Here is a 22,174-nt window from a genome sequence, read left to right as displayed (position 1 = left end):
TACCATTAGCTATAGTGACCGAGGAGGGGTCTGTGCCATCTGTTTGTATTGTTTAGGATAGTTAACTAATTTATGAATTGACGACAACGCTCGCGAAGCGAGCACAACGGGGTCTGGGCGGAGCCCAGCCGCTGGAGGTACAACCGGTTTCCTCCCTCGTGCCTCCGGCGGCTGGCTCCGCCCAGACCCCGTTGTGCTCGCTTCGCGAGCCGGTGGGATCGTGGGTGTGGTGAATCAGCGGGTGTGAACCGATAAGAACTCGGCACTGAGAATGCTGATAATGTAGACAGATGCTACCCCGCTTTATGGGTGCTGCTCGTGACCCTCGTGTGCGCTGTTGTACGACACCAGTGGACTGATAATTCCGCCGAGATGGCATGCAATGCCATTGCGCCATTTTTACAGAGGGCTATAACAGATCTCAAGAGGGGAAGTGCGGATGTTGTTTTTTTTACCGGACTAGCCAAAATAAAATAGAAATAACGGATAAAGACGCAACCGTTCTGAAATGTCCTGCACTTGGTCGTCGCATATGCGTGGTTATTTGATAGATTGCTGCCGGGGATATCGACCTATGAACTTGTACTGCGGCAGAAGATGGTCATGTAAGTCTCCAAAAGTCGCAACAAATTAACGGGCACGCCCCGAACCCAGACAGATCGGCCATCCTCATCTCCGTGTCTCGTTTATTTTACACGTTATATGATATGATATGATGATCTAGTTTCACTTGACTCGAACTAATGCGTTATCCGGCGGTTATATGTCCATTTAGGTCAACTATGCACTTTCTCATGCACACCTCTTATCTGATAAGCCTTATCCAACCACTCTCCGTTGGCGACCACACTAGGGGCAGATCGTCTCTAAAAACGGTTTCTGTCTGGGTTTAAATATTCCCGCTAAAGCTAGTTTTTTCTAAGATAGCCGCCGGGCCAAAAAGCACTTTTATTCGTTTCGTGCGTGACGCCGGTCTACCGAGTAAGCCGGTTTCGGGTCCTTCTCACTGTTATAAGTTTAGTCTGCCTTGTAGTCGCCTTATCTCACATAATAGCTTATCTTGGGACAGAGCCAAGATTGACAGTGTGACATTCACAACTCTTTTCAGTCAAGGTACGTCTCCTCGAATGCTATCCTTGGCAACTGTATTTCCTCTCTTAAAAACTAGTTGAAAATACACTCTTTTCAGTCATTTTACGGTTATCCAGTGGGTGGATAAAATCGATCATATCTCAGGTTCCGCTTAATTCCGCCCTTTATCTAGATTCACGTACCTGCGGACTGCCCATATATTGAGCGTGCAAATGCACTAAATCCAAGCTAGTTTCTCGTCAGTTTGGGGGGACCGGCAACCTGCCTGTGGTGTACCAGTGGGACTATTCCTAAAACTAACCCGAGATGCTTGTCGTTTACTGTTTTGGTAACTTGACCCTATCGCGTCGTTGCAGATGTCGGTGGAGATAATTATAGCTATCAACAGTTGATAGGCTCCCCATTGCTAATGCCATAGTTTGCATATCACGCATCTCAGAAACCGAAAAAGCAACTTGTGGGCGATTCACTCCCGATATCTGCCTCAAGACACCATTCGGATTAATCTTCGATTGACATCAAAATATATATAAACAAATATAAATCCCCATAGCATCTGTTGTAATTTTTTTGTGGGTTAGACTCATTCAAGGGAGACAAGTGTATAGCGAGGCAAGATTCATACGAACAAGCTAGACCAAATCGCATCCCATTAAAAACCAGAACTTGACACTTGACAGTTGTAATATATCCGTTGTTCAATATGGGCGCTCCAGAAGAAATCTCAGAGTCGACCATCCATTCGGAACCCTCGTATGAAAAAGGTACCATCACATCTGATGACCACCTTCTCATGCAATTGGGCTATAAGCCCGAACTGAAGAGAGAGTTCTCGGTTATTCAAGTTTTTGGTATTGCTTTCAGCATCATGTCTTTGCTTCCATCTATCGCTTCTGTATTGACTATCAATTTACCAGGTATGTAGTGCAGCTTAGTTTCAAGATTTTGTCAAGACTCGGTGGGGTAAATGAACATAAAAAATGAACATAGAACTAACTTTTTTAGCTGGTGGAGCTGCTACCTGGTCCTGGTTAACTGCCAGTGTTTGTATTTTAACTGTTGGTCTTGGTAAGTTTCGTAGTTTTGTTCGACTTCTTCTTTCTTAAGGTTTTTTTTGACGATTTACTAACCAAATAGCTATGGCTGAAATGGGAAGTGCACTCCCTACATCTGGTGGCCTTTATTGGTGGACTTACAAATTTGCTCCCGAGGTAGCAAAAAGACCCCTCTGTTTCTTGGCCGGATACGCCAATACTTTGGGTTTGGTTGGTGGTCTTGTGTCGATTGATTATGGATTCGCATCCATGGTATTATCTGTCCCTGCTATTGCTGATCCCAGCTTTGCTCCCAATAAATATCAAACCTATGGTGTGTTCGCTGCGTGTATTTTGTCTCATATTGTGATAGGATCCATTGCTACTAGAGTCATGTCGAGATTACAAACTTTTTGTATCGTCATTAATATGTTGGTCATTGTTATCACAGTAATTGCTGTTCCTATTGGTGCTAAGAATCATGACGCTCTTCAGTCTGGTCACCATGTGTTTACTGATACCACTAACTTGACCGACTGGCCATATGCGTGGACTTGGTTTTTGTCTTGGATGTCTGCTATTTGGACCATTGGTGCTTTCGACAGTTGCGTCCATCTTTCAGAGGAGGCTACCAATGCTGCTACTGCTGTGCCTTTTGGTATTATTCTCTCAATCTCCATGTGTGGTGTTTTGGGTTTCGCTATTTTGGCCGTCCTCTTCGCCAGTATTAAGGATGTTCAGGCCGTCCTTGCTACCACCACTGGCCAGCCAATGGCTCAGATTTACCTTGACACTCTAGGAAAGAAGTGGACTATCGCCATGATGGTCTTGTTGTTTATTGTTCAGTGGTTCATGGGTCTTTCTATTATCGTTGCTGCCAGTCGTCAAACTTGGGCTTTCAGTCGTGATGGAGCCTTGCCACTTTCCAAGTACATTCGTGAACTCAACCACAAACTCCAGGTACCTGTTAGAGCTGTAATTTTTGATGGTATTCTTGGTTTAATCCTTGGTCTTTTGGTATTAATTGACGGTGCTGCTGCCCAGGCCCTCTTTTCACTTGGTCCTGCTTCGAATGGTTTGGCCTGGGGACTCCCTATCTTCTGTCGACACGTTTGGTTTGAAAAGGACGCTTTTGTTCCTGGTCCATTCTACTTGGGTCACTTCTGGTCTAGAGTAAATGGACTCTTTGCCAGTGTCTATTTGATCTTCGTCGTTTTTGTCTTATCAATGTTCCCTGCTGGTGGTCCAGATCCCACTGCTTCAGTTATGAACTATACATGTGTTATCAACGGATTCGTGTGGGGAGGCTGTCTAGTGTATTACTTTGTTTCCGCCAGAAACTGGTTTGAGGGACCCAAGCAGACCCTTAAAGCCGAAGAGATCGAAGGAGTGGATCTTATTGCAACACATTCTACTGCTCATCCTGTTCACTCTGTTCGCCCTCTTAAAACTTAACTTATAATACTTGTTTTGTCTTATATTTAATTTATTCTGGTTTTATTTTAAGAATTTCTTGGCCATGGTTCGAGGCAGCCTTCCGCCGTGATACCATGTCTTCGAGATAGAGATTTCGTACAAAGTTTAAAGGTTCAATCAGCAAGACTGATTCATGAAACTAAACAAACAGGATAAATGAGAAGATACCTCTTAAGACAACTTAAAAACAAAAGAATGACGGTAAAACTAATTCTAAAAAAAAAGGTGTATGCCTTCAACCAGATTCGAACTGATTATCTCGTCATAACTTTAATCTTAAACGACTACTAGTGACGCGCCTTACCAACTTGGCCATGAAGGCTCGGAGATGTCCACCGAATGGAGAACTGTCCCTCTCCGACATTGCCGGGGGAGTACTATCAATAGAAGCCAGGGGAGATTATTGACCAAATAAATTGAATTTTGAGATTTAATAAGAGCTCTATATCATAATCAGTTAGAGATATGCGTTCTGGCAATCGGCAGAGATTAGACTTGGCGTGCAAGCAGATCAGTGCATGAATTACCCGAGTCTAACTTCACGTAATATATGTAGTTCATATATGGATTATATTATATTAATTATGTTATGTACTTATTGAGAGAGTGGTCGGTTAAAACGATAAGTTTGATATGAATATAAAGCAACATAGATTGATCTCATTCTCGTGAGATTGCTTTGCTGCAGGAATTCAAGCGAATTTAGGCAAATAGCAAAGCATTGGCGCGATTGATTATCTTCTTTTCTCCCTCTGTCATACCATTAACCAGTTCAAATTTCTTAGTTCCAAGACCCATTGAGCGCAATCCGTTTTCGCCAATAATATCTCGAGTGGACCCTGCACAACTATGTTTGTCCTCACCAGTGTCTGGTTGGAATATCTTAGTAGTTCCAAGTCTCTTGAACGCAGCTCGCTGCTCAGAAAGATAATATAAATTGTCTTCAGTCAAGGGAACAGCAGGGATATACAAGACTGATGCGTCAGTTTCGGAATTGTTATCAAGTTCGACGGCATGAATTGTATCGCAGTGCCAAGCAACATAATCACCAGGTTCAACGTGAGGTACTGAAACCATTGTATCATGGAGACGCAGGTGAGGATGTGTTTTATCCATGTCCTTCCTACTTGGTTGTCCACCGAACACATCTTTTCCAGTAAAAACCCAAGGAACAGATGGATCATCTCCATCGGGACCACCAGAGTAACCCTTTGACGAGAAGTAAGGACGCAAGGTGGCATAAGCAGAAGCATGCTTCAACATGGGATTGACTTGCAAGGTGCCACCTCCCGGTCCAGTAGAAGACATGGAAAGCCATCCTTGAAACATTCTAAAAGCAGCATTACCATATCCGGTTTTGCTAGCCTCTTCATTGTACAGAGCGTTCAATCTGAAAGTAAAATCGAAAGGATCATAGTCCTCCCAGTTTCCTTCTTTCACAATCTTAGAAAAGACTCGACTGAACTCTTCTTTATTATCGCCAGTTCCAATAAAGCCACCATCAACATGAGGTCCTAGGTACATCTTTTCTCCAGATGGTCTGATTCTGAACCTGTCTCCAAACGCTAAAGGATATCTTGTACATACTTCCATGTCACCTGAAGTAGAAGAGTGCCAAATACTCATCAATGCCTGCTGCAGTATTTGCATATTAGGATGGGACCTGGCCTTCAATTGACTTGGTGTCCAGAAGTAATGGTACATTGATTTATTGGTATCACGCTTATTGGGATACTTGTCAATGTATTTATCCAGCTCATACTTCAATTGCCTAGCTTCATCCTTGGGGATAACGTTTCTCACAACCAAGGAACCAGCATCACGAACTTTAGATATGATGGACTCGTCAAAATAATAATGTCCATCACTCGATTGTTTTATATCACTGAAGTCGACAATTGTGATTGCATTAGTGCCCAATTCCTTGACACGCTTAGTTTCAACCTCCAATTCTTTAATGAGTCTATCCCATCCCTCCTGGATAGTTGTCACGTCGCCAAAAGCTTGATTAGTAACCATCTTGTCAAAACTGGGGAAATGTGAACGATTACATGCTTCGGAGACCGTTTATTTATACTTGTTCTGGGGATTAGCGTGATCCATCGGCCCCCACCTCAAGAACCCCGTCTCTTTTTCCGAAGAGATGGCCATGTGGGGAAATATGCAGGTCGTATGCAGATGCCCCACGCCAGTGAAGATCTTGCAAATGGAAATCCTGCTCGAGTATCAATACCGATACTCCCCGATTGTCATTTGACTCGACTTTTAGGAGATATATCCGGTTTTGTCATCTATGAATCATCTGAACGAAAGAATTGCTGAATAAAGTTAAATATTTTCAAGATTCCGACCCCTCCGCAGGACTCCTGATGAACAAGAGTTCATCAATTCAGTAATAGTATGCTATTAGCTCGAGAACTGGCAAAGTCATATTGACGGCTTTTGACCGACAATCCCCGGGAGGTTAGCTGTTGACAATATCATATGGTAATTCAATTGAAAAAAAATATTATCCATGTAAAATTATTCAAGTCATTACATCATTTAAGGTTGAATATTATTATTAGCTTCAACGCATAGGAAAAGTATTGGTCTATAGGCAGAAAATGTAGAGTCCTGCGTGTAACATAAATAGGTATTGTCGTTTTATTATTTAGGCGGCACCATTGAATGCCCATGGAAACAGTGTCTGTTTCTGTCCTGGCTGTTGAATATCAATAGTTAAACATGTTTTGAAGATCTTCTCAACCATTTTCAGCTCGCTATCGGAACATGAACTTATATAGGGTGCAATTTCAGCTCTGGAAAATGCATCCTTCACTCTTCTATCGACAACACTTGGCACACTATAGCCCATGTTGTTGGATGTTGAGTGTCGTCCGCTTGTAGTAGATGGTTTAACAGGATCAGGAATCCATACGGGATAGGGGATCTCTACAACAGGACGACGCGAGGTGTACTCCCGGTAAATCATTTTAAGATCCTCGGTAGTAGCATTGGCTTTCACCCTCTGTACCCGACATAGCGGTGCCAAGTGACTGTTTCGAACCTTTCTTGTGCCAGACGGCATTATACTGATGGCTGAAGCCGAAAGGTCAGTTGGAGATACTGCATTAGGAGTGGATGAGCAGGAAGACGAAGAAGGACTAACCAGGTGGCCCGGTTGCTGCACCGACGCCTGTGCCTTATTTACCATTTGTGAGACGGTGACTTGTGAGACAGTTCCGGATGAAGGCATTAGACGCTGTCTAATAACAGACGGTGGATGGTACTGAGTAGAATACGGTAAAGTTTGAAAAGATTGCAAAGCAAAAACCCCTTGCTGGTTGTGTCCATACGTGGAATTCCATGTATTAGGTGCGCCATTCTCATAATGTTGAATTGAGTTTGAATACGAAGACTGCTGTAACATACCTAAATTTGCAGTCTGTGCCTGAACTTCGGTAGTATCATATAGAGAAGGTACCACCCCATGATTTTGATCCGAGCCTGTCATAGATTCCCCACCCGAACCATCTGATATGTTATATCTGGTTGAAATCATTGTTTATGTAACAATAAACAAATAGAAACTGTTCTAATGAACCACACAAAGAGTGCTAATATGCCGTTTCAGCTCCAAAAAGGGTCCTCTATATGAAGAAAGAAAGTATTCAGATGTGTTTCAAACTCTCAGGCAACAGAAAACAAGGCGATAGTAAGAGCTAGCTGTCAATAGATAAATCTATTATGCACGCATACTAGTTTGTGTTTATGGGCTGTTGATATGCGGCAGCTACTGTACAAGGCGGCTTAACCCAGTTCAGCACCGATCAACACTCTTAATTTATATTCTGCATAACGAGCTGCGGATGAGAACCGCCTAATAGCCAGCCTATTTTTATTTTTATTGATCTTAAGGAAGCATTTAATTAAATAAAAAATATTAATATTATGGAAAAGAACTAATATTTCTGCCACTATTTTCCCAAATATTCATATAAGAAACACAGGATTAATGTAAATCTAAACTCATCATTGAATGTTTTACAAGCCAATGTTTCAGCTCGGCGCTGCATATACGCCTCACAAATGTGATGTTCAGGCACCGACGGGTTCACGGCCTTCCACAAAATCTCACAGTCATTTCTGATCCTCGGCAAGAAGTGAGACTGTTTTGAACATTTGGGCGGAATGGTATCAGTCAGTTTCTTAGCGTTTAAAAAATGGTCAAGTTAAAAAAACGTCAGGAAAACTATACCGTCGGTTGGATTGGCAAGCTCGGAATAAAAAAAAGATGGTCAGCTTAGACCCAAAGCTCAAACAGGTCCAAGTTTAGCAAATATACAGATAAGCTTCCAAAATCAAGACAATATCATGAAATGTCTCATTCGTAAATTAATAATAGAGTTGTATCAAACCATTTCCTGACTGAAAGCTCCTCACCAAAACCGTCGACATATATATAAGGGAAAAAACACTGTACAAGACGAATTTTTGTTAGATAGTTTCGACAACTGGAAAATAATTTCAACCGATTTGCTTTAATCCGAGGATGAATCTTCTTTATCTTCTCGGTTTACTGACCTTCGTGTCGGGAACCAATGCTTGTTTTTGGTTCTGGCCGACGGGAAGTAATGGCGGTAGCGGCACCTGTTCAGGGTGTTGTGCCATCATCACTTCTCCTTTCAGCTATAAGTTCAAACTGATTTTCCAGATGAGCACCACTGCTACGTGGACCGTTTCTGCGCCCATGGGCCCCAATGGTCAATATATCAATCCATTCACTGCCACTTTAACAACTATGCTGCCTGATTTATCACAGCAAACTATAACCACTGTAATTACAATTGGATCATGTTTGCCAACTCAACCAGCTCAGAAGCCTCCCCAACCTGAAGTTCCGGTACAAACTCCTCCAGTACAAACTGAGGAGGTTACTCTTCCTGGTAAGACTGTCACTACCACTGTCAGCCAACCAGGAACTACGGTTGTAACTACTGAAACTGAAAAAGGATCTACAATCACTATTACACAGCCAGCTTCTACAGTTACGCTTCCAGTATCAACTATTAGAGTTGAAACTACTGAGTCTGGTCAGGGTAGCACTGTCACAGTCCCCACGACTGTTACTGTCCCTCAACCGGGATCTGTCGTTACACAGTCTATTACTGTTACCCAACCCGTTACAATAACCGAGTCTGGTCCTCCATATACTGTCACTGTGACTCCGCCACCACTCACTGTAACTCAACCAGGTGTTACAGTGACACAACCGGCCCCGCCACCAGTGACTGTTACCATTCCTGGACCACCAGGTATGACTGTCACACAACCAGCACCTCCACCAGAAACGGTTACGGTTACTCCACCAGCCCCTGTGCCTCAAACTATAACAGTTACCCAACCAGGATCTCCTCCTCAAACCGTTACTATAACACCACCGCCTTCGCCTCCTGAGACGGTCACTGTGACTCAACCAGGTTCTCCCGGACAGACCTTAACTGTTACAAGTCCAGGACCAACTGTTACTCAACCATGCTCACAAGTACCTCCTATTACTGTTACTCAACCTGGATCGCCGGCTCAAACAGTGACAGTAACTCAACCTGGATCGCCAGCTCAAACTATCACCCAATCCTCGACCGTTACTATTACCCAACCTTGTTCGGCTACTCCAGTTATCACCGTCACTGTTCCAAGCACTGTTACTGTGGCCGGTCCAACTGGAGAACAAGGTGGAACCATCACTGTAACCCAACCATATACCGTCACGGTTACCGGTGCTCCTACACCTTCTGGTGTGGTTGGTCAGACAGTTACAGTTACAGTTCCAATCACCATCACCCAACCTGGCTCTGGTAATGGCCCCATTGAGACTGTTACTGTCACCCAACCTATCACTGTTACCCAGCCGGGTCCACAGGGTCCAGGTGGCCAAACAGTCACAGTGACTACTCCAGTCACTGTTACACAGCCAGGTGTATCTGGATCGTCCGAGAGAACAATTACTGTTAGCACACCAGTTACCGTTACAATTCCTGGTAGCCCATCCCAGCCTTCAGAACAAACAGTTACTGTTACCGAGACTCCGCCATGTACTTCCATGTCTCAGCCCTGTATGGCAACAACCGTTACTGTTACAGAAACAAAGAGTAAGTAATAGCTTCACGAGTTCTTTCCAGTGACACAAACTAACAAAACAGGTCCTTTTTTATCGTCAACTGAGTCGACTAGTAAGTGTTCATGACTTTTATTGTCTCTCACAGTTTTTTGGGATATACTAACATCGTATAGCTGCATCTAGTGGCACCCAAGGTCTCACCAGCAGTGGTTCTGGCTCTTCATCCGCGCCCGGCTCGACTTGTCAAACCAATATGATTACCACTACCATAGTGAGTACCATTGAGTCCACTGTCGTTCCAGGAACTACAATTCCAGGTACAACAATTATGGGAACCACTGTGGCAGGTAGTGTAATCCCTGGAACAACAATTCCAGGGCAAGTCACGACACTTACCACCGTTATTTGTCCACCTAGTTCTACTATACCCAGTTCTTCGGCATCCAGTGCCACAACGCCCACTACTTGCGTTACAGGAAACTTGATTACTAGTACCAAAGTTTTAACTATGCCCGGGACAACAATTCAGGGAAGTTCATTCCCTGGAAGTATTGTTTCTGGAGTTACCTTCCCCGGAATAACAATCTCCGGAACAACGCTTCCTGGTCAAGTAGTAACCACTACCACCATAATTTGCGGACCAACAGCAAGCTCAAGTCCTACAAGTCCATCCAGTCCAGCTGCTCCTACAACACCTACTACCTGCGTATCTGGAATGATCACTACCAGCTCAATACTATCTACTATCCCTGGTAGTACTATTCCAGGAACTACTGTACCTGGTAGCACGGTGTCAGGAATGACATATCCAGGAACCACAGTTCCAGGAACAACGGTCTCGCCACAAGTTGTTACAAGTTACACGATCATCTGTGGAACAACTACCTCGAGTCCATCATCTCCTTTCAGTCCATCTGCACCAACCGCTCCTACAAGTCCATCCAGCCCAGCTGCTCCTACAACACCTACTACCTGCGTATCTGGAATGATCACTACCAGCTCAATACTATCTACTATCCCTGGTAGTACTATTCCAGGAACTACTGTACCTGGTAGCACGGTGTCAGGAATGGCATATCCAGGAATCACGGTTCCAGGAACAACGGTCTCGCCACAAGTTGTAACAAGTTACACGATCATCTGTGGAACAGCTACCTCGAGTTCATCATCTCCGGTCAGTCCATCTGCACCAACCGCCCCTACAAGTCCATCCAGCCCAGCTGCTCCTACAACACCTACAACATGCGTGTCTGGAAACTTGGTTACTACGACAGTATTGATGACTATGCCAGGATCCTCTGTACCAGGAAGTACTGTTCCAGGAAGCACAGTACCAGCCAGAACCATCCCCGGTACCACTATCGAGGAGTCTACTGTATCTGGAAGTGTTATTCCAGGAACCACAATTTCAGGAAGCACGATTCCAGGAACTACTATTCCTGGTAGTACAGTACCCGGTACCACTGTTCCCGGACGAGTGATGACTATTACTACTATCATCTGCCCACCTACAGGACCCACATCTCCAGGCACTCCATCGAGTCCATCGGCTCCTACGGCTCCATTGAGTCCATCAGCTCCTACGGCACCCACAGCTCCTACAAGCCCATCGGCTCCTACAGTTCCTACGAGTCCATCGACTCCTACGGCACCCACTGCTCCCACCAGTCCATCAAGTCCATCTAGTCCAGCTGCTCCTACAACACCTACAACATGTGTCTCTGGAAGCTTGGTTACTACGACAGTATTGATGACTATGCCAGGATCCTCTGTACCTGGAAGTACCGTTCCAGGGAGCACAGTACCAGCTAGCACAATCCCCGGTACCACTATCGAGGAATCTACTGTATCTGGAAGTGTTATTCCAGGAACCACAATTCCAGGAAGCACAATCCCAGGAACCACTATTCCGGGTAGTACAGTACCAGGAACCACTGTTCCCGAGCAGGTGATGACTGTTACTACTATAATCTGTCCTCCCACAGCATTTACCTCTCCTAGCGCTCCACCCAGTCCATCGGCTCCTACAACTCCTTCGAGCTCTTCGAGTCCACTGGTACCCACGGCCCCTACTAGTCCTTTGAGTCCATTGGTGCCTACAGCACCCACTGTTCTTACAAGTCCAGCACCCACTGTTCTTACAAGTCCATCTACTCCAGTGGCTCCTACAACACCTACAACACCTACAACATGTGTCTCTGGAAACTTGGTTACAACGACAGTATTGATGACTATGCCAGGATCCTCTGTACCTGGAAGTACTGTCCCAGGAAGCACGGTACCAGCTAGCACTATCCCCGGTACCACTATCGAGGAATCTACTGTATCTGGAAGTGTTATTCCAGGAACCACAATTCCAGGAAGCACGATTCCAGGAACTACGATTCCGGGTAGTACAGTACCCGGTACCACTGTTCCCGGACGAGTGATGACTGTTACTACTATCATCTGCTCACCTACAGGACCCACCACTCCAAACACTCCATCGAGTCCATCGGCTCCTACGGCTCCTACAGGTCCTACAAGCTCGTCGGCTCCTACAGCTCCTACGAGTCCATCGGCTCCTACGGCACCCACTGCTCCCACCAGTCCATCAAGTCCATCTAGTCCAGCTGCTCCTACAACACCTACAACATGTGTCTCTGGAAACTTGGTTACTACGACAGTATTGATGACTATGCCAGGATCCTCTGTACCAGGAAGTACCGTTCCAGGGAGCACAGTACCAGCTAGCACAATCCCCGGTACCACTATCGAGGAATCTACTGTATCTGGAAGTGTTATTCCAGGAACCACAATTTCAGGAAGCACGATTCCAGGAACTACGATTCCTGGTAGTACAGTACCCGGCACCACTGTTCCCGAGCAGGTGATGACTATTACTACTATCATCTGCCCACCTACAGGACCCACATCTCCAGGCACTCCATCGAGTCCATCGGCTCCTACGGCTCCATTGAGTCCATCGGCGCCTACGGCTCCATTGAGTCCATCGGCACCTACAGCTCCTACAAGCCCATCGGCTCCTACAGCTCCTACAAGCCCATCGGCTCCTACAGCTCCTACGAGTCCATCGACTCCTACGGCACCCACTGCTCCCACCAGTCCATCAAGTCCATCTAGTCCAGCTGCTCCTACAACACCTACCACATGTGTCTCTGGAAACTTGGTTACAACGACAGTATTGATGACTATGCCAGGATCCTCTGAACCCGGAAGTACTGTTCCAGGAAGCACAGTACCAGCCAGAACCATCCCCGGTACCACTATCGAGGAATCTACTGTATCTGGAAGTGTTATTCCAGGAACCACAATTCCAGGAAGCACGATTCCAGGAACTACGGTACCGGGTAGTACAGTACCCGGTACCACTGTTCCCGGACGAGTGATGACTGTTACTACTATCATCTGCCCACCTACAGGACCCACATCTCCAAACACTCCGTCGAGTCCATCGGCTCCTACGGCTCCATTGAGTCCATCAGCTCCTACGGCACCTACAGCTTCTACGGCACCCACAGCTCCTACAAGCCCATCGGCTCCTACAGCTCCTACAAGCCCATCGGCTCCTACAGCTCCTACAAGCCCGTCGGCTCCTACGAGTCCATCGGCTCCTACGGCACCCACTGCTCCCACCAGTCCATCAAGTCCATCTAGTCCAGCTGCTCCTACAACACCTACAACATGTGTCTCTGGAAACTTGGTTACAACGACAGTATTGATGACTATGCCAGGATCCTCTGTACCAGGAAGTACCGTTCCAGGGAGCACAGTACCAGCTAGCACAATCCCCGGTACCACTATCGAGGAATCTACTGTATCTGGAAGTGTTATTCCAGGAACCACAATTCCAGGAAGCACGATTCCAGGAACTACGATTCCTGGTAGTACAGTACACGGTACCACTGTTCCCGGACGAGTGATGACTGTTACTACTATCATCTGCCCACCTACAGGACCCACCACTCCAAACACTCCATCGAGTCCATCGGCTCCTACGGCACCCACTGCTCCCACCAGTCCATCAAGTCCATCAAGTCCATCTAGTCCAGCTGCTCCTACAAGCCCGTCGGCTCCTACAGCTCCTACAAGCCCATCGGCTCCTACAGCTCCTACAAGCCCGTTGGCTCCTACAGCTCCTACGAGTCCATCGGCTCCTACGGCACCCAGTGCCCCCACCAGTCCATCAAGTCCATCTAGTCCAGCTGCTCCTACAACACCTACAACATGTGTCTCTGGAAACTTGGTTACAACGACAGTATTGATGACTATGCCAGGATCCTCTGTACCTGGAAGTACCGTTCCAGGAAGCACAGTACCAGCTAGCACAATCCCCGGTACCACTATCGAGGAGTCTACTGTATCTGGAAGTGTAATTCCAGGAACCACAATTCCAGGAAGCACGATCCCAGGAACTACGATTCCTGGTAGTACAGTACCAGGAACCACTGTTCCCGAGCAGGTGATGACTATTACTACTATCATCTGCCCACCTACAGGACCCACATCTCCAGGCACTCCATCGAGTCCATCGGCTCCTACGGCTCCATTGAGTCCATCGGCGCCTACGGCTCCATTGAGTCCATCGGCACCTACAGCTCCTACAAGCCCATCAGCACCTACGACTCCATCGATTCCATCGGCTCCTACAGCTCCTACAAGCCCATCGAGTCCATCAGCTCCAAGCACTCCATCAAGTCCATCGGCTCCTAAAGCTCCTACGAGTCCATCAGCTCCTACAGCTCCTACAAGTCCATCGGCACCTACCGCACCCACGACTCCCACCAGTCCATCCAGTCCAGCTGTCCCTACAGCTCCATCGACTCCGTTGGCATCCACACCTGGACAAACAGGTCTTATTACAACTACCATTGTGACAACGATACCGGGAACAACAATACCAGGAACTACGATACCAGGCACAACTATCCCTGCCAGAACTGTTCCACCCACAACAATCCCTGGAACTACAGTCCCACCACATGTTGTCACTATAACCACCGTTATAACTCCAGGACAAACACCTTTAATTCCATTGAGTCCCACTCCTACTTCTTCACCTCAGCAGATTACAACTTCCTCACCTCCTCCAGCTGGACAATCGGTTATTACTACCACGATATTATCGACAATCCCAGGAACAACAATTCCTGGCACTACTGTTCCTGGTTCAACAATTCCAGCAATCACTGTACCACCATCTATAATTCCTGGTACAACTATTCCTCCACGAGTAGTTACATACACGACTGTTATGACGCCAGGTCAAACTCCATCTATCCCCAGTAGCTTGCTCCCTACAATACCTACATCTTCTAGTGTTCCATCGAGTCCATCGGCTCCTACAGCTCCTACAAGTCCATCGAGTCCAGCTGCTCCTACAACACCTACAACATGTGTCTCTGGAAACTTGGTTACTACGACAGTATTGATGACTATGTCAGGATCCTCTGTACCTGGAAGTACCGTTCCAGGAAGCACAGTACCAGCTAGCACAATCCCCGGTACCACTATCGAGGAATCTACTGTATCTGGAAGTGTTATTCCAGGAACCACAATTCCAGGAAGCACGATTCCAGGAACTACGATTCCGGGTAGTATGGTACCCGGAACCACTGTACCCGAGAAGGTGATGACAGTCACAACTATTATTTGCCCACCGATCAATAGTCCATCAGTTCCTAATAGTCTGTTGACGTCACCAGGTTCACCTCAGAGTTCTATGAGTCCAGGTGCTCCTAATTCACCAAGCTCTCCTCAGAGTCCAAACAGCCCCGGTGCTCCTACTTCAGGTTCTCCTCAAAGCCCCATGAGTCCAGGTGCTCATACCTCACCAGGATCTCCTCAAAGCCCCATGAGTCCAGGTGCTCCTAATTCACCAGGTTCTCCTCAGAGTCCAAACAGCCCCGGTGCTCCTACTTCACCAGGCTCTCCTCAAAGCCCCATGAGTCCAGGTGCTCCTACTTCACCAGGTTCTCCTCAAAGCCCCATGAGTCCAGGTGCTCCTACATCACCAGGTTCTCCTCAAAGCCCCATGAGTCCAGGTGCTCCTACTTCAGGTTCTCCTCAAAGCCCCATGAGTCCAGGTGCTCATACCTCACCAGGATCTCCTCAAAGCCCCATGAGTCCAGGTGCTCCTAATTCACCAGGTTCTCCTCAGAGTCCAAACAGCCCCGGTGCTCCTACTTCACCAGGCTCTCCTCAAAGCCCCATGAGTCCAGGTGCTCCTACTTCACCAGGATCTCCTCAAAGCCCCATGAGTCCAGGTGCTCCTAATTCACCAGGTTCTCCTCAGAGTCCAAACAGCCCCGGTGCTCCTACTTCACCAGGATCTCCTCAAAGCCCCATGAGTCCAGGTGCTCCTGCTTCACCAGGCCCTCCTCAGAGTTCAAACAGCCCAGGTGCTCCTACTTCGCCAGGCTCTCCTCAAAGCCCAAACAGCCCAGGTGCTCATACCTCACCAGGATCTCCTCAAAGCCCCATGAGTCCAGGTGCTCCTACTTCACCAGGATCTCCTCAAAGCCCCATGAGTCCAGGTGCTCCTAATTCACCAGGTTCTCCTCAGAGTCCAAACAGCCCCAGTGCTCCTACTTCGCCAGGCTCTCCTCAAAGCCCAAACAGCCCCGGTGCTCCTACTTCACCAGGTTCTCCCCAAAGCCCTATGAGTCCAGGTGCTCCTAATTCACCAGGATCTCCTCAGAGTCCAAACAGCCCCGGTGCTCCTACTTCAGGTTCTCCTCAGAGTCCTATGAGTCCAGGTGTTCCTAATTCACCAGGCTCTCCTCAGAGTCCAAACAGCCCCGGTGCTCCTACTTCACCAGGCTCTCCTCAAAGCCCCATGAGTCCAGGTGCTCATACCTCACCAGGATCTCCTCAGAGTCCAAGTTCACTCCCCTCGGGACCGGTGACCAGTGTCATTTTATCAACAATCCCAGGTACTACTGTTCCAGGATCAACGATACCAGGAACAACAATCCCCGGAAACACTGTACCAGGAGTCACAAATCCTGGAATTACTATACCAGAACAGGTGATAACTATTACAACCGTTCTCACTATGGGTCCTAACAATCCACAAAATCCCATGAGCCCAGGTGCTCCTAATTCACCAGGCTCTCCTCAAAATTCTATGAGTCCAGGTGCTCCTAATTCGCCAGGTACTAACTCACCAGGTTCTCCACAGAGTCCTAATAGCCCCGGTGCCCCTACTTCACCAGGTTCTCCTCAAAGTCCTATGAGTCCAGGCTCGCCACAGACACCAGGTGCTAACTCACCTGGATCTCCACAGAGTCCCAATAGCCCCGGTGCTCCTAGCTCACCGGGTTCTCCACAGAGTCCTTATAGCCCCGGTACTCCTACTTCACCAGGTTCTCCTCAAAGTCCTATGAGTCCAGGCTCGCCACAGACACCAGGTGCTAACTCACCCGGTTCTCCACAGAGTCCTTATAGCCCCGGTGCTCCTACATCACCAGGTTCTCCTCAAAGTCCTATGAGTCCAGGCTCGCCACAGACACCAGGTGCTCCTAACTCACCTGGTTCTCCACAGAGTCCTAATAGCCCCGGTGCCCCTACTTCACCAGGTTCTCCTCAAAGTCCTATGAGTCCAGGCTCGCCACAGACACCAGGTGCTCCTAACTCACCTGGATCTCCACAGAGTCCCAATAGCCCCGGTGCTCCTAGCTCTCCGGGTTCTCCACAGAGTCCTAATAGCCCCGGTACTCCTACATCACCAGGTTCTCCTCAAAGTCCTATGAGTCCAGCCTCGCTACAGACGCCAGGTACTCCTAACTCACCAGGTTCTCCTCAAAGTCCTATGAGTCCAGGCTCTCCACAAACACCAGGTGTTCCTAACTCACCAGGTTCTCCACAGAGTCCTAATAGCCCCGGTGCTCCTACATCACCAGGTTCTCCTGAAAGTCCTATGAGTCCAGGCTCGCCACAGACACCAGGTGTTCCTAATCCACTAGGTTCTCCTAGCCCCGGTGCTCCTACATCACCAGGTTCTCCTCAAAGTCCTATGAGTCCAGGCTCGCCACAGACACCAGGTGCTCCTAACTCACCTGGTTCTCCACAGAGTCCTAATAGCCCCGGTGCCCCTACTTCACCAGGTTCTCCACAGAGTCCCAATAGCCCCGGTGCTCCTACTTCACCAGGTTCTCCCCAAAGCCCCATGAGCCCGGGTGCTCCTACTTCACAAGGCTCCCCTCAAAGTCCCATGAGCCCAGGCGCTCCCACTCCAAGCGTCATGACTATCGTCTCCACTATTCCAGGAACCACTACTCCAGGTACCACTATCCCAGGAACCACTACTCCGGGAACCACTATCCCTGGTTTCACAACACCAGGAATGACTATTCCGGAGCAAGTAATTACGATTATCCGAACGCTGACCCTACCTTTGCCTTCTGTGACTACAATTGTCAGTACGATTCCTGGTACCACTCTCCCAGGTACTACAGTACAGCCTAGTGTAGTTACCCTTACAGTTACGCTCGCACCGGGAGCACCAACAGCTGCTGGTCTTGGTCCCGCTGGTCCCGCTGGTCCCGCTGGTCCCGCTGGTCCTAGTGGTCCTAGTGGTCCCGCTGGTCCTAGTGGTCCTAGTGGTCCTAGTGGTCCTAGTGGTCCTAGTGGTCCCGGTGGTCCCAGTGGTCCAGCCGGTCCTTATGGCCCTAATGGTCCAACCGGTCCAGGTTCTCCAAGTGGACCTGCCGGCCAAGGCTCTCCAAATGGTCCAGGCGCCCCAGGTTATCCAAGTGGACCTGCCGGCCAAGGCTCTCCAAATGGTCCAGGTGCCCCAGGTTCTCCAAATGGTCCTTCTGGTACAGGTTCTCCAAGTGGTCCAGCCGGTCCAGGTTCTCCAAATGGTCCTTCTGGTCCAGGTTCTCCAAGTGGCCCAGCCGGCCCAGGCTCTCCAAGTGGACCTGCCAGTTTAGGCTCGCCAAATGGTTCTGGTTCCCCAGGTTCTCCAATTGGTCCAGCCGGTTCCAGTTCTCCTAATGGCCCAGGCGTTCAAACAGTTCCCATCTCTTCTCCTAGTGGTCCATCTAGTCCAGGTTCTCCAAGCGGCCCTGCCGGTCCAGCTTCTCCAAATGGTCCTGCCGGTCCAAGTTCACCTCAAAGCCCTAGTGGATCATCGCCATCATCAATACCAGGCCAGCAAGTTATTACAATTGTGCAAACCATCCCAGCTACTACAGTGCAATCGTCGAGCAACCCTGCTGGAGCGGTGATTCCAGGATACACTATTCCACCGAGATATATTACTCTTACTGAGACCATTCCACCCAATGTTCCTACAGGTCCAGGTGGTATTATTGTAACTGAAATCACTGAAACAGTGCCTGGTTACACAATTCCACCTTCAAGTATCTCTGGCTTCCCTGGAACAACCATTACTCCCAGTGTAGTCGTGACCACCCTTACGTTGTCACCTGAAGTAAATAGTGGAACACAATCCATGGCAGTCTCACCTCCAACAGGCGCATCCCCATCACCAGGTTCGCCCGGTGGTCAGGTAATTACTGTTGTTCAAACAATTCCTGGCACGACAGTAGCTCCATCAACACCTGCAGGCACTCCAATCCCAGGATATACTATTCCACCCCGTTATATCACCCTTACGGAAACCATTCCTCCTAATGCACCAACCGGACCAGGAGGTGAAATCGTTACGGTGATTACAGAGACTATTCCTGGTGTAACTTTGCCTCCAGTAAGTGGATTCCCAGGCACTACAATTCAGCCAAGCACAGTTGTCACTACCCTGACGTTCTCTCCAGGAATTGCAACACCCGGTGCTCCAACCTCTGCCATGAGCGTTGTACCTCAATCACCCCCTGAAAATGGATCTCCTCAACCAACAGGTCAACAATCGTCACCTGCAAATGGTCCAAATGGTCCAAATGGTCCAAATGGTCCAAACGGTCAAGTCATTACCATTGTTCAAACTATTCCTGGTACAACTGTGACTCCTTCGACACCGGCCGGTGCCGTGAGCCCTGGTTATACCATCCCCGAGCAATATATTACCATGGTCGAGACAATTGGACCCAATGCTCCTATTCAGCCAAATGGTGAAATAGTAACTGTTCTGACTGAGACATTCCCACCGGTGACCATTCCTCCTGGAGGTGGATTCCCAGGTACCACCATTCCTCCAAGCACTATTATGACAACGGTTACGCTCTCACCATCAGTAGGACCTGGCGGTCCTGCTGGTCCATCACCAATGGTACCAGTTCAGCCCACAGGGCAAGCATCAGCACCAGCTCCAGGACCAACTGAGATTGTTATCACAAATACAATCCCAGGACTCACCATCCCAGGAAACCCTGGCCAGAACTATCCAGGATATACCCAGGCGCCTTCAGTTATCTATGTGACTACAACGCTTGGTGGTTCTCCATTGCCAGGCCCTAGTGTGACCATGTTGACTGCCACAGTTCCTGGAGTCACGGTTCCTAGCGTTGCTGGGTACCCAGGCTCAGTTATTCCTGGCAGTTCAATCGTGAGAACTATTACCATGTACCCAGGTGGCCAAGTCAGCATGGCACCTCAAAGCAATGCACCAGCTCCACCATCAGCTCCTGCCATGACAGGGTATCCTGGTCAGGTAGTCGTGCAGACAATTACTATTGCTGGTACCACAGTCGATCCTCAAACTTTGCCTAATGGTAATGTAGTACCAGGAACGACCATGAGTGAGCAACTTGCTGCGTACTCTAGCACAGTTGGCAATTCCGAGCCAGTTTCAACCACAGTCCCACTGATGAGTGGTAGTGAAGAGGCGCCAGCGAATCCAATGGGCTTCACAACTATCATCACAATCCCTGGTCAAGTTGTTCCTCAATATGTTGTACCAGGAGCCACGATTCCTGCCAAGACCATTGACCCAGTCACAATCCCAGGATACACTGCCCCTGGCTACACCTTGACTGAGACAATTGTTCCTGGATACATTCGCAAGGCCAAGACAGTTGAAGACTTGACTGTCTACACAACATTGGAGCCTTCTACAGTAACAGTTACAACATCGGTTCTACCTTCCGGCTCTACTTTACCAACTAGTCTTGTGGTGAATCATCTCAATGTATCAGTGTCGACTCTTGCACAACAACAAGTTATTCCTGTTTCTCAAGCCGAGGTAGCCAATAACGTCGTTTCAAGTGGCTTTTTGTCTACTATTGTCGAGACAATTCCAGGAACTACAGTTACTGCAGTTGCAAGTGCCACCACAGTAGCTCCCTTAGTAACTACGGCAGTTGTTGTTGCTAATCAAGAGATTGGTGCCATTTCTTCAATTTTAGATGCTCCCACGTCATCTTTGCTGGTAGCTGCTCCACCAGTTCAAAACAGCAATTTAGTGTCTGAGATCACAGCTACCGGAATCAAAGCTGCCCTTACTGCTTCTGCTTACAATGTCACTTTGGCTACCAATGTCCCAATTGCAGCAGCAGCAGCAGTAGAATCACCATCATCACAAGTTTCTGGTCAATGTAAACCTTATGGTGATTCTCAGACAACACCTATTGCTCAAGACGGATCCTGTGTCCAAGGGTGTCTTAATGACTACCACCAATGTTCTGGTGGTGGGTTCAACTGTCTATGGCAACTTGGACAGTGTAGATGTGCCAACGGAGACCAACTATCCTGTTCACTCGTAGGACTTGCCTGATTGTACTACTTTTAAAACGACCTCCACTTTTTTCTTTCCTTTCCTCCTTCATAATATTCTCGAATATGCTGTCTATTTTTTTATCTTCTCTATGAACTATTATTACTTCACTACCTTGTTAATTATACACTTATATTTTCAATAATAAATATACTAATTAAAAAAAATTAAAAACTCTATGAAGTCCGACAACTGAGAAGGGGTCTGCCTCTAGCAGCTGGGACTCCGCCCCAGACCCTGGTTGCTCCCCTCGCTTCGCTCTAGTCGTTTCTCCCCTCCACGCCTCTCGTGGCTCCCGTACTCTTGCTTCGCAGGAGCAACAAGGATCTAGGGCAGAGCCCCAGCCACCGGAGGCATGGCCTGTCCCCAGCAATTGACTGTTGAAGCACATGGTCCCCACCTGTGGGTTCACGCCGTTGTCGGCTTTCTTATCACGCGGTGGCTGCAGCCCAACGTTCCCCAGCAAAAGCGGCATGCTGCACCACCAGACAGTGAGTGTGTGAGGGTCACGACACCTCCTGCCAATATTATTTGAACGAAACCTATCCCTTATCAGCTTATGCACTTCGTATAAATTGGGCCAGTGGCCAGTTAAGTCCGATTCCATAAGTTGCTATACTGAACAACTGTACTCTTCTTAGATTTAGATCCTGTTACGAACCATTTTTTGGCAATTGCTATACTTTGTACTGATTTATTAAGTACTTTTCTCGGTTATTTTGAACAGAAAGTAGCTGGAGATACTTCTATTATCTTGTGACTCCGTTTCTGCTACCGGTCCACTTACAACTT

The 22,174-nt window shown here is 47.8% G+C and overlaps 3 protein-coding genes and 1 non-coding gene across 4 annotated transcripts; 1 reads left to right on the top strand and 3 right to left on the bottom strand.

Moving 5' to 3' along the window:
• Positions 1–2,231: 2,231 nt before the first annotated feature.
• On the top strand, positions 2,232–3,581 carry UGA4 (Uga4p; the record flags this gene model as incomplete). The annotated part of the gene is made up of 1 exon (XM_018878824.1): positions 2,232–3,581. One exon carries the CDS (start codon positions 2,232–2,234, stop codon positions 3,579–3,581), a length of 1,350 nt encoding a protein of 449 aa, XP_018736088.1.
• A 251-nt stretch (positions 3,582–3,832) lies between these two features.
• Positions 3,833–3,924, bottom strand: AWJ20_1909 (the record flags this gene model as incomplete). The annotated part of the gene is made up of 1 exon: positions 3,833–3,924. It is a non-coding gene; the product is annotated as a tRNA-Thr (tRNA).
• A 380-nt stretch (positions 3,925–4,304) lies between these two features.
• AWJ20_1908 (uncharacterized protein) lies at positions 4,305–5,621 on the bottom strand (the record flags this gene model as incomplete). The annotated part of the gene is made up of 1 exon (XM_018878822.1): positions 4,305–5,621. The coding sequence occupies one exon, from the start codon at positions 5,619–5,621 to the stop codon at positions 4,305–4,307; it is 1,317 nt and encodes a 438-aa protein (XP_018736087.1).
• Positions 5,622–10,833: 5,212 nt separating this feature from the next.
• On the bottom strand, positions 10,834–14,577 carry AWJ20_1907 (uncharacterized protein; the record flags this gene model as incomplete). Its single annotated transcript, XM_018878821.1, has 1 exon — positions 10,834–14,577. The coding sequence occupies one exon, from the start codon at positions 14,575–14,577 to the stop codon at positions 10,834–10,836; it is 3,744 nt and encodes a 1,247-aa protein (XP_018736086.1).
• Positions 14,578–22,174: the final 7,597 nt, after the last annotated feature.

The sequence above is a fragment of the Sugiyamaella lignohabitans genome, chromosome A (assembly GCF_001640025.1).
Source record: "Sugiyamaella lignohabitans strain CBS 10342 chromosome A, complete sequence".
Classification (NCBI taxonomy): domain Eukaryota; kingdom Fungi; phylum Ascomycota; class Dipodascomycetes; order Dipodascales; family Trichomonascaceae; genus Sugiyamaella; species Sugiyamaella lignohabitans.
This window is presented reverse-complemented; position numbering and strand designations above follow the sequence as displayed.